Source organism: Lepisosteus oculatus, chromosome 5 (assembly GCF_040954835.1).
Source record: "Lepisosteus oculatus isolate fLepOcu1 chromosome 5, fLepOcu1.hap2, whole genome shotgun sequence".
NCBI classification, from domain to species: Eukaryota; Metazoa; Chordata; class Actinopteri; order Semionotiformes; family Lepisosteidae; genus Lepisosteus; species Lepisosteus oculatus.
Window position 1 is genome coordinate 21,576,227 of NC_090700.1, and position 26,313 is coordinate 21,602,539.

Sequence of the window (26,313 nt, forward strand, 5' to 3'; positions counted from 1 at the left end):
ATTTGTTTCTCTGGGATGGCAACAACTGAATTACTATTTATTAATCAGGAAAGTACACACAGTTCTTAACTTGCTATATGATGTATAGAATTCAGTTTGGCTGGTAAAAGGATTCCAGTTTGTTTTATTCTATTGTTAGTTTTGGCATTTTTCCCACTATAGCAGGATATTAATCATACCTAAATTCCCTGTAAAAATGTTAAATATTTACTAAATGATTCTTGGAGATTAAGCTCCAAATGACAGTGTAGCACAGACATGTTGTCAAATCATATTAAGAATAGATATAACATTTTCAACAACTTAACGTCAGAGGTGCTGGGTGATTTTGAAGTTAAGTTAAATGTATTGAGTTGCCTTGAAGTTATTCCTCTCACCATTCAGACCAAGTTGAAAAATAAAGTTGTAGAACATCTTGCTCATGGCTTACTCCATAGCCCTTTCAAATTAGATGTGTAATTCCATTCTTAGTATAATAAAGAACATCATCCCAACATAATAAATAACCTGCTGTTTCTTTCATTTCATGAATATATAAAAATGGAATGTATAGTCTATCACTGTCAAGCTGCTCAGATGAACTCTGAATTTTAACATAATTTTTTACACAAAAACTCGCAAATAGATGGTACAGTGGTAGTTGTCACAGAAATTTTTTTTTGCCCCCTTTTTGTAACTTCTCCATTTAGGAATGCATTATCCCCTTTTTTCTTTCCTCTTCCCATTTTCACAGCTGGGACTTAAATCAATCTCGATCCATGCCACAATGGTGATAGAGCATATTGTCCTGGGACCAGATCCGATTTGTGTGCATTTTTTTTCAGCTGTGTCTCATATCAGGGGAAACATGTCTGGGTGGCAGATACTTGTCAGTATACCATTGTACTACTGCCATTACTCAAACCTTGCAACAGTGAACACAGTTACAGTCACTGGTGTCTGTCCAATTCCTTTATCAGAAAACCTTCTTACATTTTTCTTTGGAACCTTTAATATTTGCCTTCTTTAAATATTTTCCATGTACTGTACTTGGTGTTATGCAAAAAGCTGTCTTGAAATCACTGCTATAGTGTATAGATTTGATGTATCTGAAAATATAAACTGCAGGGGTGCTCCCAAGTGGTGTTTTTAAATTCAAAGGGCGCTGTCAATAGCTGTGATCACAAGTTTTCCAGTGGTGCACAAGTGGCTTTGTGCCACCTGCTGGGCGGGATTAAAGTCATTTGTGGTTTCCTGTGCCTGTCACACAATAGCAATCTTTGTAACTTGCTGGGTACCTGTGAGCATGCTTTGCTATACTAGTGAGATCTGACTCAAACAATCTGATGCTCAGCTCTGCAGTTTATGTTTTGGGGCTGCAGTGTGAACAACAAACTCATACTCAAAGCTCATATCACACCTTTTCATCTCTCCTGTATTGTCATGAGAATTGCATAGATGATCTGGGGTGACTAACTACTGTTGTACAGAAATCAAAAAGTATGAGAAAAACAACAACAGATTTCTGCTGACATTAGATTCAAGGCTCCAGTCATTGTGGAACCCCATCATACAGTATCTCATGTTCTATGCAACATATGAATTAGGGATATTCTGTTATGTATCAAGTAATACTGTATGTTATTTTCAGTTTTTGTCAGTTATGATTGACCTTTAACAAACCTATTTATTAAAATGACTGACCCTTATACCTCTTCAAGCACTAACACATCTGAGTTGGCTGCACTTCAAAGTATGATTGTTGGCTCAGCTGAAACAATATTGTGAATCACTTTGATATCCCTCTTTAAGTTGAAAGTGCTGAATGAATGTATGCCATTGTTATCTCGGGTTTCTTCCATGCTCAATTGCCAAAACTCTCAAAGAGGGAAATACAATCTTTAGCTATGGAGGATTCCACATACAGATTCATCTTTCAGGAAGATGACAGTGTGTCACTCTTACTCTTCCAACAATGAGCATATTTTGAAATCCCTTAATCCCTTTCCTCTGATAGTTTCTCAGTTTTTCTCATAACTTTTAACAAAGTATTTTTTTTCAAGAGTTTCAGAAATGTTTTCTCAAAGCCTGTTCCAGTGCGTTTGATTAGAACAGTAGGAATCTAGTTAGATAAACCAAACATCATGAAAGTTTTAGGGAATTAAATACGGGACAATTAGATAGTTAACATGACAACCCAGTAATGAAAATAGAAGAGCTGACTGCAATCTGGACACTTGGCAAGCTGAGGTAGGATTCATTCATTCTTGTTGAGAGCAGAATTAGGATTCATTCATTGAGGTAGGATACATTCATTCTTGTTGGAGAGGTGTCAGAGGTGCACATCAGTTTTAAAGAGAAAATAGCTGGGTTCCAATAATTATAGCATTGTAATTTCCTGTTTCTAGAGCTGTCATCAATACAATGACATTGCCTGCCCTGTGGTTATGCCCTTTGAGAAATACTGTAAGAAACACTTGGATCTTGCACTGCAAAATGTGTTGTCCGTGATTTCATTCTGGAAAGAAAAACAGAACATTGTTATGCTATTTAAATGTCTTCAACATATCATTATAAACCAGCACATTGTTTACTCCAAAATGACCTACTTGCTGATACCAATGATACCTTAGGAACAGGTCATAGGGATTTTTTTTTAAAATCCAAACCAACAATATTGAGGTATACAGACTTTTCACTTTTTACCAAGTGGTAGGATTTCTTTTAGGACACTTTGACAGTTTTTGTTTCTCATTAGTGCTACTGTTCAAACCATATCCATCATGTTGATATGTTGCATCATACACCTCTTGCATGTTGGTACCCTGACAGGAAACTAATTGTCTAATTGTCTGTCACATTTGGTAGTGGTAATGGTTTAATAGACAAATACAATGATAAGTGGAAACTCAATGGATATCTCAATAAAGTTAATTACTTTAGCCTTCAGTTAGTTCAGAAACAAGTATTGAATAAATAAGCTTCAACATTTTTGTTTACCTGACTTTTAGATGGTAGAGTTCCTTTAGAAGAAAAGATTCATTGGGTACTTACAGTTATCATATCACCATGAGCAAAATTGTTTTATTATATATACTGTATTACAAGTGACCATTAAAACATCTTCCCCTCCTGATGTGTTCTTCTTAATAACAGACATTTTTAGTGAAAAAACATTAAATGTGCTGTTCAGCAGATCCTTTACCAACTAGCTGTGCTTTAATTAATTAATGTTTTTGAAGTAGGTAGCTGCGTCAGCATGCGTAGGCTGCAGAGGAACAAGTAAAGAATAATTTTATGCTTAAAAGAGAAGAAAAGAAGCACAACACTTCTCAGCGGAGCCTTCTATGCGTGTGGAAGGCTGAACACCCGAAGAAGGCACTACAGCTGAAACATTGTGTTTCTTTTCTTCTCTTTTCAGCATGGAATTAACCTTTACTTGTTCCTTTATTACATGATGAATAATTTGTACACTACAGTTCAGTCATTGTTTATTAATGTTGACTGGCTTTCAGGATGGAATAGCCTTGTCATATGGGACGCATTAGATGTAAGGCATTCGTGAAAACATTTGTTTCTGATTTGCAGCTCTTGCTTCTTATTAAAGGACCATACAAAATCAAACACATCAAACCACTTTGTGTATTTTTGTATATTAAAATAGGCAGGTAAATCTCAAATAACTTTGGGAATTGTTACACCACTTATTTTTGAACAGATAAATAAATTGGAATAAAGATAATGTAAATATTAATAAACTCCAGACATTTTACAAAACCTGAAAGCAGAGCTGTTTAAACTGATTTCTCATTCTGCTTTCCATTTATAAAGTCAAAGTCTGTGACTACAGACAAATATATTGACTCGTGTTATGCTCAGCAGTATAGCATAGTTAACAATGAGCAACATTAACAATAAAATAGATGTATTTGTGTATCTTACACAAACTCATTTCAAAGTTATAACACTTTTTTTAAGAGGAAGCAGTCACTATGAACTATGAAGATTAATTCAATTGTTTAGCTCTGACTGTACAGTATTTACAGTATGTAAGTGAAATGAGAAGTCTTTTTTCTCCAGAGAAGATGATTCTGCTTTTTAAATATAGTAATAAAATAAGTATAAGAAACCTATTGTTTTTGTTTAGTTTGTTTAGAATCATTCTGAATTTCAATATTACATTTCAATATTTTAATATGTACAGTGTATGTAAATACAAATATACTGTATTTATACTGTGTCCAGTTACCCTTCTTCATAGTGCCCCCCCACCCACACTTTCATTACACCCATCCAGATCAGCTGAGTTCCTCCTTGACAGATTAATTTTAATGTACTATACTCCCCTATTCTACTGCCTTTATAATGCCACCCCTTTGGGGTAATTAAAAGTATCATGCTGACGACTGTCTCATATGTGGAAAAAGACTATATATTTAATCAACCCAACAAACAAAAAAAGAAACAAGCTGTTTTCTTTTCAATTGCCTAGGTATGACATTAAGGATGACTATGTGCTCCGCATTAAAAAAGCTTCCAGCAGCGATGAAGGCACCTATACCTGCATTGCTGAGAACCGCGTGGGAAAAGTAGAGGCCTCAGCATCCCTTACTGTCAGGGGTAAGTAATGGCTCTATAAGGGTAAACTGCCCTCGGGAGTAAGAGAACACAGAGTGCAAGAAGTATTGGCTATGTAAGTGGAGAGACGTGTCGTTTAACAGCTGTGGAATTACTACCACATTCCACAGTTGCCAGTTGCCAGACTATGCTTCCTGCACCCTTTGCAACACCCTGCTATACTGTCTGCATAAGAAGAAAACTGGGCTGTTAGCTTATTGTGAAAAATAATCAAACAACAGAGCATATAGCGCAGCCACCTGCCAACACAAAGTTCTTGGCAGTAGGCTGTTGTTATGTTCTTTCTGTACACTGTAAAAATATGTTAAGTGCTACCTGTACAGGACATCTGAGTGTTACAGTTAGCTAACTGGAATGCCGTATGATTTCTAACTGGTGTTTATGTACTGTATATTCTTATATGCGTTTTTCATTCATATGTTAAATTCTTACAGAACTGTCACTAACAACTGACAGCATGTTTGGGAGATAAACACAAATCCATTGAAAACAAAGCTGGAACCATTACATTAAAATACTGACCTAAAGTTGTCAGTCACATAATATTTGTAGAAAACCTCTTCCTGTTTCATGGGTTAGAAGGGTGCTCCTCAGATATTGGGAAAATGTATTGTGCTATATAGAACTGTAGAAACCTAGATGGGTCTGTCTTAAGTTTCTTGTTTCTTAGATATACAGTATTAGGCCAAATATTAAGATTTACTCTTGCTTTGGTTATGGATTTTTGTTGTGCAAGATGCTCATATAAAAATGCTGAAAGTACAACTAGACACAATCTTGAAAGATTTTTATCATTATCACACAAGGTGTGGAGACAGTATTGAATTGGTTTTCTCATTTTTGTTAATAATTTGAAATGTTAGCATTCAATTGAGCTATGTTAAGAATAAAAATATTACAAAGTAAGCTTTGAAAAATCCCACTTAACTCCATTCTTCTTCTATGTAGCAGGTTACAGTGTAAGGCTCCTGGAAGTTAATGGAATATAACACTGTTGCTGTTTATAAATGTGGTTAATTATTTATTTTCTACAGCTTAATGTTGCACAAGGAGCAAATGGAGTTCCAGATGCCTTCCATTGTTCATGTAATCCTAATTCACTTTGGGTACACAGTACCTCTGTGAGACAGATACAGATGCCATTTCACAGTTTACTGGTGCATGCTGGAGGTTTTCTGTGGAGGTGGAAAAGGTTAATAAAAACATTTTTGCCGTAATCTCTCCTCATTTTTCCCCATGCGCATTAGATCAAATGTTCAAGGTCTCTCTGGAGTATTTTAGCTATACAAAAGGAGTGGGGTCAAATGATCTACAGAGTCGGCTTCAAATTTCAGGCTTGTTTTGTTTGAATGCATGGATCCATACTGTACATTACATTAATCTCCTAAATATAAAATTTTGGTGTGACTTGCAGCATGAGGTTGCAAAGTCATGCATAGAGCTGTAGTGCAGATTTAAATACAGACAGCTGTACTACATGGATAGCATGTATGCCATCATCGAAGACTCTTGAGTAGGTAGATAGAATTTTATAACAAGTTCATTCTGCTTAAGGGATTGTTATGTAAACCACACAAACAGCAAACCATAAATTTGATGAGAACAAAATGATTCTTGTGACACACTCGTTTGTAAAACTCCAGTTTTGTAACCGTCCAGGTTTGCTGGTTACTTGTATTTATCTGTGTCAATAAAGCAATTTGTTAAATTCAATAAAAAAATATCCCATAGAATAAAGTTGTCAACAGAGAGCCTATTTAGCACAGGATGAAAAATCACAACATTGCCTGGCCATGACCAATTTTTTTACCTCCTTCAGTGAAGTTGAGTCCAAGCAAACCATAATTATAATTTTGAAGTTTACTAGACAATTTTCCAATTTGTTTTATAAATCATTGTAGATTATTGACCCCAGCCTCCCTTTTACCTAACAGCTTTTTGCAGTCTGAGCACTGAAGTGTAAAAAGGAATTACAGTAAAGATATCAGATTGTTATCATTTTATGTGAAAAACTGAGTAAATTCTCCTAGTCTGTGGCGAATTTTCATTTAATATGGATGCTGTTACAAAATATAACCACCAGGTAGCACTGTACACTAAGAGTACCTGTAATTTCAAATAGCATTTTTAATTCACCATAGTGTTTATATTACTGTAAATTTATAGACCTATTTTTTCAAAGCATTTATGGTAATTTAAGGTAGTAGGAAATATTGATATCAGCAAATGCATTCTTCAGCAGTGTAATTAAACCATTCCAAGACCTCCCTTGCAGTGGATCTACCCATTCAACCGCCCTTATACTGTACAGTAAATGTATTTTTAAACAAGGCTGTAAATTGTGCTCATGAGATAAACCCCTTCAAGTTGTGATGACTGAAAGTATTGTTTTTGGCCTCAGGTCTTTTTTATAAGACTCATCAGATCTCTCCTCCTTGAATTGTGTACCCAGCACATGCCATTCATTCTGACTTTTAATTTTTCTTATTTTTTTGTTTGTTGTGTTTTGTTCTTTTTTATGTTCAACACACCACACCATTGTTCTGTCTTCAGCTCGCCCCGTCGGTAAGTAACCATCCTTAAAGCCATTCTTTTTGTGCATGGGCTTCACACAGCGCTTGAAAGTGGGTCTCGTTAATTAACATTCATCATTTACTAACTGAAGCACAGCAGCACAGTGGAGCAACGTGCAACTGCCTATTATCACTAGTCCTTTCCAGTGTTGTACAAGAGCAGACTACAATATACTAGAAAAATGTCCTCAGAGTGTTTATTACAGTGTTGCTTCTTCCATTGCACTAACCTGTTAATCAACTAAACCAGATTCCATCAATATAGAAACACCATCATGGACAGGTTGCTTCTAGACCATTTGTCACTCTTTATCACAGACTTCTGTCTTCAATGTGTTGTTTAGTGTCTGTCAATATGAAGAGCCTTTTTAAAGTACTTCTTGTTGCCATCAGTAATCATTTTAGCCAAGAAGAAAATGGCTTCATTATTAGACTTAGGCCACTTCACAAATCAAAGCCAAATACTTTGTTTTTAGGTTTGATTGGGTTTCACTGGATTCTCTGTTTACTCATAAGCTCACATGAGAATGCCTTGATATTTCTGAGAAACACCTCAGTGTAGAGTATTGATTGATTTTAAAGTAAAAAGTCAGAAAAGATAATGATATTCTAAGGGAATTTATTTTTCAATTGAAGTGAATAGCCAATGGAACTGAATTAAACAAATTTGAATGAATGAAAATTAATGAAAAGATTTTGTCCGTCTGGGGAAATGTTGTGGTTCTCTGTTTGAGATGAAAAATCCTGGAAATCTTGGAGTCAGTAGGAAGGATCTATGATGCTAAAGCATCTTGAGCTATAGCATGATTGTCAAGAATTATTAGGTTTCAGAAAGCTTTGAAAATTAAGGATTCAGCCCATCCACATGAAGGAGACAGTAATTGCTTTATGTCACTGAATAAAATATGATTGAAAGAGAAGAAAAAAGGGTAAGGGGGGGGGGGGGCTTTCAGAAATGTATTTGTTTTAAAAATCCTCACACCCCTGGGCAGATGTGTTCCATCATGAATTAAATATCTTGTCTGATAAACCGTTTCCTTGGAGGTGAAGATGACTTTAATAAATCATTAAAGTCGCAAGTCAAATGAGCTGCCACTTTTAGAATCTGAAGCTCAACTGAGTAACTGTCATACTGCATTCTATCCAGTAAGGGTAGAGCTATTGTTTAAACATGCTATTGTCTAAAAACACATTAATTTAGTGTTTCCTTTTGATGGCTGTGTATATTGAATGGTAAGGGCTAACAGGTGAAAGCATTAAAGGTTTTATTTATTTTAGGATGAAGTGTGTACCTCAGATTGGTGGAGTATATTTTATGTGCTACTTTTGTAGACCCACTTGAGAGCAGCTTGTCTTGGCGAAAGGAAGGAGGAATGTTTGCCAGGAGAGATGGCTGTGCAATTTCTTTTTCTGCCACAGTCCCACATTTACAGGAATGTTTAAATGGTCTGTAAAGAGAAGGGAGAACTAAGCAGAATTTCAAGCTCTTCTGAATAAGCATCTGTGGGTTCATGACCATTATCCTCTTAACAAATGCATGTGTAAAGAAAGTGATATACTAGTTGTAGAAGACTGCTAGTTTGACACTGTATAGTAATACCATCTTTAGTGTCCTCTGAGATACATCAAATTGATCCTCACAAAAACAGGACAGTATTTCTCCGGTTCACTATTATGAAATTATTAGATGCCACTAGTTAGGAAATATGATCAAGTTTTCTATTTTTATTATTTTGGATACTATACAACTTCTAGACAGCTCCTGTAAGAAGTGTATTTTTTTTAAAAAAAAATAAATTTACATTTTTTAAATTTGAATAAATGAAGGTTGATTCTTAACTCAACATTTCCACTGCAGTGTTTCTGGTTTCAGTGTTACAGTGTTTTTCAGGTACAATTGTTCTTTTGCAGCTTGAACACAGATCAAGTATTTAATAAGTACTTATAAGTCCAAGTATTTTGCCATCACAGGCATTCATATGTCCATCATTCAAACTTGCATACAAGTAGTTCATAAAAGGAAAGAGTAGAAATTTCCTTGTTGTCCACCGGCTTGTTTGTAGTTTTCTGAATCTTAAAGTGCATCTAGGCAGACAGAAGGGGAAATATTGGTGCCTTTAATAATCGTAGAAACAAGATTTAGTGCTCTTCTAGTTGTGGAAACATCAATTAAAGGAGCTTAGTATCTGCACGCAAGACTCTTTGTGGTTCTTGGAGTCACAACTACGGTAATTGTTTCTTCTGCATTGTTTATGTTCCTAATACAAGAAACTTGAGTAAAATCAAATAGCTCTTGTCCAGTTCCATCAAGAAAGGATGTCCATTTGTCCATAATACAAATGCATTTACTTCAGCCCAGTTTTGAGAAATTGTCATGATAATAAAGTCAAAGGCAATAAAACTGAGACTCTTACTATATTGTGTAAAATATAAAATGCAATTTATGGATCTGAAACATGACATTATATTCACTACTATGATTCAGTATATTTTTCAAAATAATCTTCAAGTGTGACTATATATTGGAAGCAATAGAAATTCAAATGAAAAAATGTTTTGTGTAATTTTGCGTTATTTATTCTTTGTTTTGTTGAAAATACGCCATGCTTTTTTTCCACTTGTTTGCTTTTTGGAAAAGAGGTTAGAGAAGCCAAGTCACATACACTTTGTAGAATGTAGTCTGAGCCTTCAAACCTTCCCAGAAGGATTTTGTTTTTAAATCAGCAAAAAATTACATTAGCAATATATTTTCCTGATTTGTTCTTATTACTTTTCCTTCTGTTTCAAGTACTTTAAAACATAACAATGTTTATGAGAACTGACAAAGTGTGACGTTTTGCAGATAAAAGCCATTGTGCTGTGTCTGCATTTGTACAAAAGTAAGGAGATTTGTCATGGTCTTTGGTTTTCCTCTGGATTCAAAGAACAGATCCTTTGTTTACAGATGAATGGAGAAAAGAATTGGTTTATTGTATCAATCACATTTAAATACATTTGCTTCGCTGGACATTGAGAAAATTTTTAACAGCTGAAGATTGGGATTGGACTCATTTTATGTTTGTCTTTCAATAAGTACCTGAAGAGATATCAAACTCAGAGATTACAGGGTGTGCATTTTTGTGTTGGGTTACAATGAAGTTTACAGCATGATTGTTTATTCTTAATCCATCTGTTTAAAGACAAGAGATCTCACCCCTGCCCCTACCCCCCAGAATAGCAGTTGAAAATATTTGGACATCATATGCTTTTCCAGAAATGCATCCAGCAGGAATGTTTCAAAGGATAAATTCTTGTTTGAAAACTTCATTTCAAAGCAGGGACAAGGTGGCAAAGCAGTAAATAAAAATCTTGTCATGGGGGATAACCTGGGGAGAGACAAAGATAAGATTTTTTGTCAGGTGAATTTTTACATCACTTTGATACAGGGCTTGCTTTTCATGTGGCTAGTCATTTTGAACTTCACTCTTGTTGGTTTTTCAAAGTATTTCAGAAGTCTTGAATCAACATGCTGCGCCCCACTAATTTACTTATAGATTATGTTTACGAGCTATTCATCTGAAAATCCTGAGATGATGAAAGAAGAATGGAACTGTTTGAATTGCTGTTTCTAGACCTGCGTGAAACAGAAGTTAAACAAGTGAGAAGTTTCAGAAGAGAAAAGCTTTCCATAGCATTTAAAAAACATAAAGAAAAATGTTTCCAGTCCTTATTTTGTTAATACTATCTCCTTATTAAACTAACATCCTTATAGATGCAACAACATTTGTGTTCAGTATATATGTCAATATTTTCTTTTTATAATTTCCAGAGCAATATTAAGATATCCATGTATTTTGTCCTTTGTTATTTTGGAACAAAAACTGATTCCTGGCTGGCTGATTCCTATTGCTGGAGGCCAGAGCTGAGCCCACAAGATCTGTGCTTACAGATCCACCCTTTAGTTCTGCTATTTAATGGAATGATAGGTTACAATCTTCTGTAGTTAGCTGCTTGGCTGTGGTCATCATGCACTTTCTGCTGATGTTTTACATTATACAGATTGTAGTATAGGAAAAGTAACATTAAACTACATAACCAACAAATTTTGTAACTATTAAATGTGAAAGCACTATCCTTTAATTAGGACGTTGTTTTCAACATATTCATGCAACACCTAAGTTCACGCAGGAAAATTATAAGGAATCTTGTTTAATATAAAGCTTCTTGTATATCTTCAAATTCACTAGTTACTGTGTTTGAACTATGTGTTTGAGATAAAAAAGTATTTGTTATTTGTCAAGCTGCAGCCACTGTAGATGACAGGCCAAGTTCAAAGCACAAGGCTCAGAAAGCATTGTGAATGTTTGGAGAGATTCAGTGGGAGCATGGCTGAGGATTCGGTGTGTGAGAGATGAAGCAGGCAGAGTGGAACTATGAGTGATTAGGCAGAATATCCTGTCAGAGTGAAAGTGGGTAAAGTTCTTAAAGATGGAGAAAACTGCAAGGCTAGATCTCCAGCAGAGCAGGGCTGCCTGGAGAGCAACAGCATGAGTTGGCTGGAGAATTCAGAGCAAAGCCAGCAGATGATGCCTTCAGAGTTCTGGAATTGTTGAACTGGGAGATGGTTGCTGGATTAGTGGTAAAAAAAAAAAAGAAAAAAAGGGATTAACGACAAAGTTGATGTGTGTGCGGATATTAGCACAAGAAGGTCTTTAGCTCAAAGTTGAAACACTAATTCAGAGGGGAAGGACCTTAAATAGCCGGCTTAATCGGCAGATTGACTGCCTGATTGAAAAACAAGCAGTCTTCAAGAAACGCATCCCAATCTCATTTGCACGGGGTTGGAGAAAGACTGAGAGTCTGAGAATGTTAGAGTTGACCCTGGCATGTTGGAACATGAGCTGCTTCCAGCCCAGGCGTAACATTTTTCTGAAATGCCATCCTTCAGACAGTAAGATATCGTGTCAGATTTTCATCACCGGGCAAATTACTAAAGCTAGGGCAAATATTTAACCAGCCAGTTATTATGTTCAAAGCTGGGGCAAGATCTCATTGCACTGCAATTTTATTTTGGTGCCACACTTTGGACAGTATTTCAGCATCAGTGACTGTGATCTGCACATTACCATATGAAATCTGGTGAAGTTGTTTTCCTTGTGAAAAGCCATCTCAGGAAGAAGATCCTCAGGGCAAATAATTCTGCAAGTTACAAGTAGGGGGCATCATGCAGGAACAAAGAGGTTCAAAATGAAAAAGACAAGAAGCATACATAACTGCTGTACTAGTCTCTATCCTAATGGTTACAACTAAAACTCATTTGGGCTGAGCTCCTTCCTTTAGCTTTATTTCACAGATGTACCTGTATCTTTGCATTTCCTGCAGCACTGCTTGTGCCCCTTCAACATTGTTCATTTAGATTTGATTGCATTTTGCAATAATTTTGTTCAAAATCACACCCTTTTAACTTGTAACATACTTTACCATTGGCTCAGCCCTTGCAAAATGATTGTTAAAATTGGATCCATTCTCTCTCTCCACTTCACTTTTGAGTGAGTTAAAATAGGAAAGGTCTGGGGGGGGTTTGCCAGTGGTGTCCTGGGCCATTCGTGTTGTGTTGGAGAAGGACGTATCTCCTTGATCTGCTTCATCGTTAGAGCCTGTTTAATTCCTGCCACACCATGATAGCCCAGGCTGTAGAGACAACGAAGAACATGATACGATTAACCTCCTGGTCCCACCGCCCCTGCTCCCACTGACCTGACTCCCAGTCGTGCTGAAGCCTTGCTTCCCAGTTCCACTCAATCACCTGATTACCATAACATCCCACACTGCCTCCGTACGCCATCATTAACATAACAGAGCTTTACTGTGACAGTGATTGAAACCGGCTTTTGCTGAATGCAGTATCAAAAGCATACCTTGCCAGAAATCAAATCTAATTTAAGATTCATTCACATTATTCAAACTATTTTTAATTCCTCCCTTCACCTCCATTCAAGCCAACACAAAACATAATTTGTTAGAATTAATTGTTCTTCACCAGAATAAAGAAACACACTACCCACTCTTTAGTGGTCTATCTGGAATATTAATTATCTCTGCCCTCTTTGTTTAAGGTTTGGCAAAGCTTATGGACCATTTGGGATTTTCAAGAGGGATATTAGTTCTACTACAGGTTCTAATTAAGTATTGCACCATTTCTGAGACGATATACTTTAAACGTGTTGAACAGTACAGTTAACAACAATTTATCTGTTGGTTACTTAGCATAAAAAACAGAATTAAAAATAAAATGTATACAAATATTAAGTTAGGATTTAATAAAAATAGCTTTAACATTTTTATTTTGAGAAACAGTAAACATTGCCAATCAGTTGTGGATTAATTTAAGATGTTTTAGGTGTTTATATGCTAACAAGCTGTCATTAGTAAATCATTTACAACATATAGACTAAAATATGATATAGAATGATTTATGTGGACATAAATGGCAAATCGTGGTGATTACATTATGATATTTTGATGATCCAGTTAGAGCTGTGGCTTTTAATTATTTAATTAGCCCTTAAATGGTGCAGTTGAATAATTCCAACCCTGTCAGGTAACAATGGAGATGGAGAATATCTTTGCCCTGTTGTAGAACAAATTAAGTCCAGTGGATCCAGCCTGATCAATGGCTTTTAATTAAAATAATATTTTTTACAAAACAAGGAAAGCACATAAACTCTGAATTTACAAAAAAATCTAAGGAGAATGGCAATTGAAAGTTTCTAGTTGTTACTTTCAAAGACTTCAATTTTCTTCTCTGCAACATGCAATTAGGTGCCTTTGTTTCCTATGAAGTATTGCCAAAATGACTTTATGAATCACTCATAGGGTTTGCTTAATGCATAAAGGACAGAATAAAGTGGAAGGATTTGGATTGAAATCAGGGGAAATTATTTAATATGATGGAAGAACCACATGTACAATTGTACATTTGGTTTTGTTAACCAGCTTATTAAAATGATATAGCTGCTCCAAGGAAGATTGAAAGACAAGTGAGCAGAAACGCTTTCAGTCAAGAAGAAAAAACTTACAGTCAGAAACTACATTATATTATGTGGTGACAGGAGACACTTCCCACTGGGAATGTTAAATGTCTGGAACAAAGTGACCAACTATATTTTTGAAACTGATTCTCCGGATTTTTAAAAAAGACAAATGAACAAGATTCCTAGATTACTTGACTACTAGAAACCAAATGACATATGCCAGCTGGCCTCTTTTCCTTTGTAACCTTTCATATGTCCTTGTGTACATTTGAGACGTTTGTTTTACCATGCATAATTTTAAGAATTTGACTTCCTAGTTGACTCTGGTTTCACAGAATACTGATTTTAACCTTGAGCAGGATGCGTGTATCTCACAAAGCCAGTTTTATCTTTAGGCCTATAAAGAAACAAATGGATTCAACAAATGTTACAACAAAAGCATTTAAAAAAATCTATTTAAAATATTTAGATGGCAATCTGAAAAAAGGCGATATATGAAGGCTGATGTCATTCATTCAGTTTCAACAAGTGTTGGCCAGTCTGAATGAATGGCTAAGTGGGAAGGTGTTGTCGATGTGTGTCAAAAATGTTGCATGAAACTAGTGAAGTACTTACTGTGTGCTCACTCCTCTCCTCTTCCACTCACTAACAGCTGTGTTCTGTTTTAAACCAGCACCCCCTCAGTTTGTGGTCAGGCCGAGGGATCAGATTGTTGCGCAGGGACGGACTGCTACTTTCCCCTGTGAGACAAAAGGAAACCCACAGCCAGCTGTCTTCTGGCAGAAAGAAGGTAGTCAGGTAAGCTGCATGTCCTAGGAGCCGTTACTCTACAGCAGAGTGTCTTTAAGTAAGTCCTTTGTAGCCTTGAAAACTCTTGACCCTTATAAAAGATAACACATGCAGATTCATACTCTGATTTTACAGATCTAGCATGGTTTTACTTTAGACCAGCGCTTCCTAAACTCTTATAACTTGCTGTACACTTTAAACATCCCAGACCTTTAGCAGAAAACAATACGATATAAAATAATCAGCCCTAACATTCAAGAAAAACATATACTTCAAACTAAAACATAGATTACAGTTCAAATGATAAATATTTAACTTCACTGTTTGGAGTAGAATTTCAATGGGAAATGTTTGTTACTATGAACAGATCTGTTTAATATTTGGTTCAATACTGGAAAGAGCTAAATAAAGTTCCTGATCCACACTTGTTAAAAGTGATCTCCTCTGGTTTTTCCAATGATGTACCATAAATTCTAATGCTTTATCACTAAACTTTTACCTGGCTTTATCACAGGAATCATTTATAAGAAATGTTCGTATACTCTAGAATCTATTCTAAACTACACTGAAATGCTATGTTGTTATAATTTTAGTTCTGACACGAATTTTAGAGAATGAGTATCTAACACATACTTGGAGGCACACAATGAGTAATTCCACTCTCACTCGTGGAGCACAATTAATCAAACAAACCATTTTGACACCATTCTGAAGGAGACAAAGACTCCTTTATTACTGAAGGAGATGTGGATTTGCAGCCATCTTTAGAAAAAACATGATGGTGTTCTCATATCAACAGGAATAAAACCTTTAGGAGCATCTTTCAGGACAGGATTTACAAAGTGCTGTACAACATACACAGAAAAAAATCAATTTAAAACAACCTTAAGACAGTATTGATGAAAAACTCAGTACTCTGAGGCAAGGCGGTACCAAAATCTGTGTGTTATAAGGTATTTCTCAATTTTCAAGGGAATGTAGTCTAGGAACACTCAACACGCAGTCAAAAGAATAAGCTCAAAGTTGATTAATTAAATATGAAGGAGTAAATCCATTTAAGCTATGAAGGAGCATATCCATTCAATGCCTTGTACATCAATATCGAAATCAATTCTAGATTTGACAGAAAGTCGGTGTAGTGAAATAAGAAGAGGTTCCACATGACTGAATATCCTATATAGTTAGAACACACACAAGCAGCACAGTTTTCAATGGAGAGAAATCAATCTGTTATTTTTAGAGGTACTGGCCTGTATAGCAAACAATTTTAGACAAAATCATGCACCAGGTACTAAACAGCCAACTCGCACCGCCGTGAAACAAAAAACAAAAAATTTAAATCAAATTCTAACAATATGTCCAAATTTCCCTGCTGGGTTTTGTTCTTCTGTCAAATTTAAAATTAAATTACTTGCCACTTGCCATTGATTCTCTTTTCAGTCTTTTTGCTCTTATTTTTCAGTACCATGTCTTTTGGATCTTAGTATTAACCTTATAATTCAGTGGTTTGGATGAGTAAAAGGGGGAGGGTGGCTCAGAAGAAAATACTAGAAACACAGATACATGTAACTAATTGCATAGTTTCAATGATAAAATCTAACACGCTGAAGGAAGTAAGACGGCTTGCTTAGGAGAAGGGTAGCATTGGCTTTCTCAATTTTGTGTACTCTTCTAAAACTGATGCTCTGAAAGTAAAAGACAGGGTAGTTTCACATCAGAAACATCACAATCTTTGCTTTGGGTTTTGAAAAATCTTATTAACAAATCATGTAATTGAACCTGTTTCCATTTTTTCCCCCCAAAGTGCAGGTCTATAATCAACAATAACTGTTCAATGTAAAAGGAAGATATTTTTTGTAGAGTGCTTTAGACACGATCTTACCATTAATGCACTGCCTGTTTGATAAAACATTTCTTAAACCAGAGGGTGTACAAAACATTCTAAAAGTTTCAAAACAAGAAATAAATAATCTGACAATATTTTATTTCTTTGTGTTACCATTTACAACTGTTAAATGGTAGGTAGAAAAGACAAAAATCAAGTGTATAAAGGAAAAGCAAGTTAACAAAAGGCCTAATGTGACTGACTTTCTAAGTCATTCTAAGACTCTGCCAGAACCTGTGGTAGATTGTTTCAAATAAAAGTAAAATGACTTTAATCCCATATCAATTACAACAAGATAGAACAGCTATGCCTGAACATGCTGGAAGTAATACAACAAGATAAATAGACAATAGTATCTAGATTAACTTGTTTCCCTATTGTTCATCATTTATTGGGTATTCTACATGATATTGCTAACACTGGTTTATCTGTAGTGTATACTTTTTTAACAATAAGTCCTTTTGTTCCTTTTTATGACAGTAGGAATGGTGGTTTCCGTAATCAACATGACCCTTATGGTAATGAAAGCTCTCATCTCAGAAAAGATAACCAGTATAAATAATTTGAACTCATAACAATGCAAACAACAACAGCAGTAATTAGCCAGCTAGGGACTGTAAATATAATTTTGATTCAGGCAGCCACTGGTGAAGCAGTTGAAATGTATGAGGAAGTTTCATTTCCCAACCAGGAAAGTAAGTGGCACTCAAGTGATAAATATGGTACAGTAGGTGGTATTACTGGTTTGCTGAGAGAACAAAACAAGAAATACTTCAAAACCATAGAAACTTACTTGCCCACATGGTGGAAAATATACTGGAACTCTTTTTAATGCAAAATTTTTGCATTTTATGAAGGCTTCAGCTAGAATAATTAATTAAATTGGTAATTAAGTAATTAGACTGAGAAAGCCTTTTTTGTCGCACTTGAATCTAATGAAGTGGACATCTATCATCCAGCAGAGGGGATAGGGTAATTAAAAAAAGCTACATAATTTGCAGCATTAGAGTCATTAGATGCAATTTAATCTGGCTAATGTATTTTCCTGTTCCCCTGCACTAAGGACTTTGTAAAAAACTCAAGGATAAGCGATGGCAAAGGTGAGATTTCACTCAATGTCAACACATCTCCAATTGTGTATTATTGCCAGCTGATTGCTGTCTGTTGCCAGTGTTTATTACAAAGTACCTAAACCGATTAAGGTGCTAAAGCTATAGCCACTGTGAATTGATTAAACCTTTTAGGATAATATTCCTGGCTCCTGACTAATTTAAATCTTTCATTAACAGTAGTGTTAAAACATACACAATGAAACTAATGCAACTTATCAATTAAAAAACAAAACAATTAGCTTCTTAATAATTGTTGTCTTTGATATGCTGTAGGAATGAACACATGACTGCGAGTGTTACATGTATTTTTCATTGTACTGTAAGTGTTAATAGGCTATTCAGGGGTCTAGACTGTAAGCATTCTTCTTGTGGCTCTTGTTCAGAGCAACTATGCATCAGGCAGATGTGTTTCCTCTGTACTTCTTACCAGATTTGTGCTGGCAATAGTTTAATTCAGCTGAGCCTTCACTTTATGAGTTGAATTAAACACTGGAAGTACAAATTACATAATGTATAAGAAAGGATCAGAGAGGAACCAAACTAAAATAAAGCAAAGTTAGAAAGTATTGTACAGCCCACTGCTTTACTTATATTTTAAATAATTTGTAATTTTTTATGTCTTTATTTAAGGCAGGCACATTTCAGTGAATAATTCAATTGGATCACATTCATTAGAACATTATAGACCCGTAAATAATTCTAAAATATTAACATACTTAGTATTAATTTTTGAAGAAATGCATAATGCAGTATAAAACTATACATAAATCAAAAAGTAGAATAGAACAAATTTCAGCTCAGGATACACTATGAAACTCTACAATGCATAAGAATAAGGATTTTAATACATTCAGTTTATCAAAGATTATTATCCCAAAGCGCTGTGAGAGAAACTATATAGTACTTTGTGTAGAGAAAGAGACCTACTTCTTCTGCTGTTGCAGCACAACAGATCAGGTGTAAAGTTGAGGAAGCACTTCACCATTAGGGGCGCCGGGGTAGTCAGAGTGAAATTTGTTGTATTCTTGTACAACTGACAGTTGGCAAGGCAAAGCAGGTTTGGAAATCTTTTTTAGTCAGATAATATTGTCAAGATTAAAACCAGGTACCTAAACTGTACTTCAAAATTAAATCACACATAAAAATCAGCAATGCTTATTTTGAGTTATACCTGGTGTATATATAAACCTGTCAGGATGTATAAGTAAACATATGAATGGTTGTAAGTGAGACTTTGGACTGTGTATTTCATTTGGTTGGTAGTAGCTAATTGATTAGAGGATCTCTTATAGATCTTTCTTCAAAGTAGCCATGATGTCAGCTTCAACAGCATGGGTGGGTAGCTTGCTCCAGACTCCCACAAATCTCTGTATAAAAAAGCACCTGCTGTTTTCAATTTTAAAGCCCTTCCCCATATTTTCCACTCCTCATTTTCATGTTTTATAGTTGACTCTGAAGAAGTCCAGTGGGTTGTCTTTTGCCATTTCCTTTGATGATTTTCTATACTTGAATCAAGTCCTTTTGTGGTTTTCTCTGTTCATGAATGAAAAGGTTAGGTTATTTTAGCTTCTAAGCATAGAGCCTCTTAGCCTCTTCTCTTCTCTGATTTCACAACAGCTTTATCTGTTTTTGAATGTGGTGACCAAAAGTCTACACAAGTTACCAGATGAGGTCTTACTAGGGAAGTGTAGCCATAACCATAGCCATAGCCATTAAATTGTGTTGTTGGAACTATATATCAGTTTTTTAAAAAAAAAACCTTTTTCAATTTCCAGTGTACAATGTTTACTAATTCACATTGTTTTAAAGGTGATTTGTAAACATTAAGACATATTTAGTACTTTTCATTATTATGTACAGTAGCTATGATTTACTTTTTGCTACCTTCATATAATACTCAGTACTTGGTGCAGTTGTAGATAATTTAATCAATTTAGACAAATAATCAAAATACTTTTTTGACATCTTCATTTATTATGGCATCCCGATATTTATCATTTTTTCCCTTTTAATTGGGATGAGCTGAATTCAATAAAAATTATTACTTTACTCATTTTATGTTATATCATAAATGGTTATTCACAGTAAAATAGACTGAAGCCAGTCAGAATTGAAGAAAGTTGACTTGATTTTTTTATGTAAAATAAGCCAGATATTTAAATGTACTATTTTGAATTCATTTCAAAGGATATAAGCCACATTATGTTTGAAACAAGGTTAACTACTCTCAAAACAAAATACTGAATGTGGTCAGGCCAATGATGTGTACAATGGTAGTAATTCCTTTTGTTCCTCTCTAGAACTTACTGTTCCCAAACCAGCCCCTGCAGCCCAATAGCAGGTTTGCAGTGTCGCAGAGTGGTGACCTCACCATCTCGAATGTGCAGCGCTCAGATGCTGGGTACTACATCTGCCAGGCTCTCACCGTTGCTGGCAGCATCTTGGCCAAGGCTCAGCTGGAAGTCACGGATGGTAAGCAACTTTTGTCACCAGTCAGTCCTCTAAAACATTTAATTTAGTAGTTATAATCCTTCTACAGACGAAATGCAAAAAAAAGACTGGGCTGCATATAATCTTGAATTTCAACAGCTGGCGTCAAATATGTCAGTCAATACCACTGAGCCCTATCAATAGGATTGTTAATTCTACATTATATGACAAACTAGGGATCTTGGCTATAATTCCTCGATGGCTTTTGACACATCTGAGTGGCTTTTTGTTAGTATTAAGGCTTCTTGTTATTATTTATGTTTTGGGATGTAACAGTGTTACTTGTCCAGAGATTGTAAGATATGTTTCTAAAAGGTTATGGCTGCAATAATAAATATTTCTTCAAGTAGATTTAGTCAAGCATTCATTTATTTTTGTAACCTTAAAATTATAAATAAATACATAATATTAAATAAAATATAAATATTAAATTATATATATATACAGTACTATATATATATACTAAATACATGCAAGCTTTCTAACTTCATTATTACACATAATAAATATATTAACAAATATGCTAATACATATTAATATATTTCTTTGAACTGGTGTTTCTTTATTCTTTGATACTGTCTTATCCTGTAATACATTTGATAAGGTTTCAATTTTAAAGTTTGAGGACAGTGTCAAGCTTGAAAGCAACTCTTTAATTGTGCATGTTAATGTGATTTAACATATTGGTTTGACTTCAGTTTTCAGACACTGTTTAAAGAAATACTGTATATTGTATTTTCTTGTTCTGTAGAAAAATATTGTCCTTAAATCTTAAAACACTGAAAAAAAATGAAAAAATGATTTGATTGACAGTTGCAAGCAAAGCCTTGATTCAGGAAATTCCCGTCCACTTTGGTTACTGCTCCTTTTGTGAAGCTCTGTGGTATTATAAGCAATACCTGGAAGCTGGCAAAATCCCCTGGCTGTTAGGAGATGTGAGTTTCCATGAGGAAAAATTCATCACAGGTGACAGCTTCAGAGAAATGGACTGACATGCTGAAGTTTCGTGGAGTGAATTTAATGGCTTCGCTTTGTATTCTGAAAACCTGCCATTTTTTTATGACAACATAGGTTCATGTCTTTCTGACCCCTCTGTCTTTCTTAGCCATTACACTTTTCCCTGAGTACTCTTCTGGAGATTACAGCCTAACCTTCTCATGGTGACCCCTGGGTGCCAGCTTTCCTGTTGGATAAAATGATCCATTTTCATCCAATGTGAATTTACATGTAGATTAAAAGGTCATTTAAAATTAATGGAAAGGCAGTATTTTTTAATATCTGTCCATGGCATGTTGTGATTCAGTACTTCAGTCGTGATTGGAATAAATAGGACGGACAAATATTGGTGGAGAAGACATTGAGCTGTTAATGGCTGCACCTGCTGTTTCTGCTGTGATTTACGGCAATGAGGCCACAAGGAGTGAAGCAGGTTCAAGGAGAGTCGTAATGAGAAATCCCTGCTTCAGACAGTCAAGGCCTGAGCCTGAACCCCCCCTTGCTGTGTCTCATTCCTGAGGTGAAAAAAGAGAAATTTGCAGGTGACTTAGTTGTTTCATCGCAAGTCCTGGTGCTCTCCAGGTTAGTTCAAGTATAGTAATAACTTTCCACTTTATTATTTAGCTTCCTTTGTGTCCACACTGTGAAACGTTTGTGTCCACTCCTCTACAAACATGTTTAAAAATACAGCAGAAACTGTGTGGCTATATTAAATGTTAATATGCACATAGAAATGATCATACTATCATACCTTTACATGTAGGTGTATTAACAACATAAATGGCTGCTCATATGTATTTCAACAGATGAAGAGTCAACTAGATGAAGAGTCAAGAATACAGATGCAGATCACAACTGGAAATTAAAAGAAAAGGCTACAACATGAAAATTACTATAAATATTATGTAATCTAATAAGACTCCATGGCCATGCATACAGAATGATATGAGATCATTTTTACATTTACCATAGTAGTGTTTTTTGTGCTGGATCATGAGTAGGCTTATGAGTTTATGGGGGTTTAAAGGTTTAAGACTGTATTTGATAAGTTTCTTCACCTCATATTACTAAAACACCTGTTGTGCTTCAGGTAACTAATAATTTTTGTTGAACAAACTTATATATTATAAAAAGTGAAACTACCAATACATTTTAATACATTTAAAGTGGAAAGCAACATTTAGGATACCAGGTAACAGATATGTTCTACATTAAACAAGCATACTGATTACTCATTATATTTATAAGAGAATTAATTTTTTCCCATCTGTATTTGGAAACAAAATAGAAATTTAAGAGTAGTTCAAGTAGGTATCTGCATCAGCATGCATAGGCTGCAAAGGTGCCACACCTGAAGAAGGCTCCACACCCAAAACATTGTGTTTCCTTTCTTCTCTCTTCAGTATGGAATAAACCCTTTACTTGTTCCTAATAATTTAACATGCTAGAGTAGACTTGTTGGTGAAAGGTGCAGGAACATTTTAGTGAATTAAATGTACACAGATAAAATAACAGGTCATATTGTGGCTATGTATTGCTCTCCTTCAAGAAAATAAAAACAACTGATATTTTTATTAGATGGCATTTCATTATATAGAATGTCCCCTGGTGCGTTTGAAATTCCTGTGTGATAAACACACATTCAGTGTAGTTCAGTGAACAATTTGTTTTCACTAAACTAAAAAGGTTTAGAAATCAGGTTTTGACACTGAACTTTACAATGGTCTACAACAGTGGCTCTAAATCATGTTCAATCACCATTAATAATTGCTTCCAGTAATTAATCTGCTTGCTGGTTTAGACTTTTCTGCACTCGGCCCTTGGTTTCAAAGCCATAGCTCTAGAAAACAGTTGTATTCATCGGAGGATTTCTCAAAAGATAGGTACTTTGGATGTGTTTTGCGATTAAGTATTGTGAGTACATGAAATAAAAGCGAATCAAGAACACTTTCAATGTTAACTCCTTTTAAGCAACTATATTTATATACATTTTATTTTTTAATATGAGTTTTTGAACTACAAATGATGCTTATGAGCTTAACCAGGGTCAAGTAAAGCACTGTAAAAACAGAATAGTCAAATACTGAGTGATACTGTACAAACCTCAACATGTTCTTTTACATAAGAACAGGAGGTAAGACAAGTCAAACATAGCAAGAAGCATAATGAGCATTTCTCCAAGAGTGTTAAGTATCTGACAGAAAAAGGTTCTGACAAAACCAAAAAGGTCACAGCTAGACAGATTTTAAAAACAGATGTAATGATGCTTATTTAAACAATTTAGCTAGCCATATTTCTAACAGATTGAATTGTGCACCGTCTAAAAGAGCATATCATGTTTATTTCTTGAACAAATCATTATGAAAACGCAGTAGCTTGGAGAAAGCTGGAAATAAATTAAAAATCAAAACAGATTTTTGCAAAACTTTCTGGTATCGATCAAGTCAGATTGATTGTAATGCATTGTACAACTCCCATATGAAGAAAACAATGAAGAAATTTGAGTGGAAGCTCATATGATGTTCTGGGCAACAGGAGTAAATAAGCTGAGTAAATAAGCTAATAATGGAAGGGAATGGAAATGGGAATACTTTAAAAAGACTTACCATTTTGAAAGGAAATATGAAGACTTTTATTTACTTACAACTTACAACACTAGACTTTTTTTTTTGATCCCGTGGGAGTACAAACTGCAAATGTGTTAAAATCTAGGTAGAGAAGAGCCATTAATTAGCACCTCAGACTTCACCATCAATAATCCACACTGTAAATTAATGAATGTGGTGTGATACCACAAGACAGAACACATTAGTGAGTTGTGAAAAATAAACTGTTTCCTGATTGAAAAAATAAAAAATAGCTAGAGATCATTTTGCACAATGAGTTGAACAACCAGATTCTCCTACATCTTCCATCTTGCAAATTGTTTTTACTAGATGTTTTTTTTTATTACATTAGAATTTTATAAACTATCTAAAAACATACAGTTTCTTGGAGATTCTCCTAAACGTAACAGCAATAAAATTGTCCACAGGTCATTCGGTGTCCCTTAACTCCTTGTTGTTGATTGCTGTGTTAACCTTTCAACTTCAATGACAGAAAGTGCCAGCGATGTTCATTTATCCAGAATGATATTGGAAGTGTGCAAACATTTAGATGAAGGATGGGTTCCACTTCTTCAGTGATAATATTGTTTTAAAAGATAAAAATTCAGAATAATTTCAAAACAGGACCTTTTGCAACATTCTAAAAAGAAAAGGCAATCCCAGAGTTAGACTTTCCATTGTCAGAAAATCTAGTCTGAACTCAGAAATGAATACCAAATCAACAGGCTGAAAATAATATATTTCAAAGTAAAATAATGAATAGATGAATAATTATTACGTTTCCAATTCCACCATGTTCTTCAACCATTTATAAGAGTGAAGAATATTTCTGTGATCTTAAGCAACTCAGTCAAAAATTATCTTAAAATAAAACAGCCTTTTCTACAGGTATGAAGTAGTGGATTTTGGCTCCTAACATTCTTAATATCATGGGATAATGTATCTGAACACTAACTGAAACTTGAGTGCCAGGACTGGGTGAGAGGCTACATACTGTATGTGATTATTTCCCCAAATAATCATACTAAAGACTAAATTCAAGACCTTTTAGTGTCAGAGTCTGTTTTAGCACTATTAAAGAATGAAAACCTTTGGACCAAATTTGTTGACTAGCCTGTCTGTTATAGAGTAACCAGCAGTATTTTATGTCTTCACATCTCTTTTCTCAGTTTTGACAGATAGGCCTCCGCCAATTATTCGCCAAGGCCCAGCCAATCAGACACTTGGTGTCGACACTGTGGCCTTGCTGAGGTGCCAGGCATCAGGAGACCCCATCCCAAACATCAGCTGGTTAAAGGATGGGGTTAGTCTGCTGGGCAAGGACTCCCGGATGTCTCTACAGGATCTTGGAAGCCTCCAGATCAAAAATGTCAGAGTAAGTACTTTCTGTGGCTTTGCAGTAAGGTCTGTTGTTATTACTGTAAGAAAACCTTACCCAATCCTCAATTTTATTTACTTTTGTCAAAAGTCATCAGCAAGGTGTTCCAAGGAGTAAACTAAGACTCCATGCTTTGCTGTCACGTCCAGCCACTGAACTGAATAGAGCCTACCACTTTTTGAGATTTATCATTTATAAGCAGTTTGGAAAAGGAAAGTACCTTTTTATGATCAAGTTAAAAATAAAGCAATAAATACTGTATATCTAAATTAATCTAATAATCACCTTCACTTTAGTTTTCACTGGTTTCCTACTTACTGTATATCAGGGTGACTTCGTGTAATTCTGAAATTTCAACTGAAATGCACTATAAATGTGGGCTGAATATTGAAATGCCAGGACTCAGGATTGAAAAATGTTATATTTTACTGACAAAATGTTAGCAGATCAAGAGGATACATTTTGATACATACTGTGTACAGTTTTTTTTTCAAAAAAGAAAAACACGAACCTCACATACTCTGATTAAACAGAGAACAAAATGTTGCATACCTTATTTGGTTAAATTAACGTGCTATGAAACTTTTAGGTACATGGATGACTTTGAAAGGAAGTAAACATGCATTATATTTTTCAAGTATTTTTCTGCAATTGTTATGGATATTTCTCTAACTTTGGAAATGCCGTTTACCGCAGTTTGCTTCATCCCCTGCCAGGAATAAATGGTCTGACTCAGTATTTATTGCCTTAAGTTCTATGCTACAGTTTGCATTCAGGAAGCAATTAAGGTCTGAAACAAATGCTCACGCTCTTCCTTAATCCCAGACTGCAAGTTGACCTTTTCCCTTTCAAGC

At 35.1% G+C, this 26,313-nt stretch overlaps 1 protein-coding gene across 13 annotated transcripts in view; it reads left to right on the forward strand.

Annotated features, from left to right (window-relative positions):
- Positions 1-26,313, forward strand: part of robo2 (roundabout, axon guidance receptor, homolog 2 (Drosophila)) — a 618,934-nt gene that overhangs the window by 501,878 nt on the left and 90,743 nt on the right. For 10 of the 13 annotated variants that reach the window (XR_001477914.2, XM_015341922.2, XM_015341928.2 and 7 more), the window contains exons 6-10: positions 4,472-4,599; positions 7,171-7,182; positions 14,877-15,001; positions 20,290-20,461; positions 25,251-25,456. Coding sequence is in view for 12 of the 13 variants with exons in the window: in XM_015341922.2 (XP_015197408.2) it covers positions 4,472-4,599; positions 7,171-7,182; positions 14,877-15,001; positions 20,290-20,461; positions 25,251-25,456 (643 nt within the window). In the remaining variant the exon portion in view is untranslated. The remainder of the gene's footprint in view (positions 1-4,471; positions 4,600-7,170; positions 7,183-14,876; positions 15,002-20,289; positions 20,462-25,250; positions 25,457-26,313) is intronic. The other 3 variants (XM_015341923.2, XM_015341935.2, XM_015341932.2) reach the window with 1 other exon arrangement.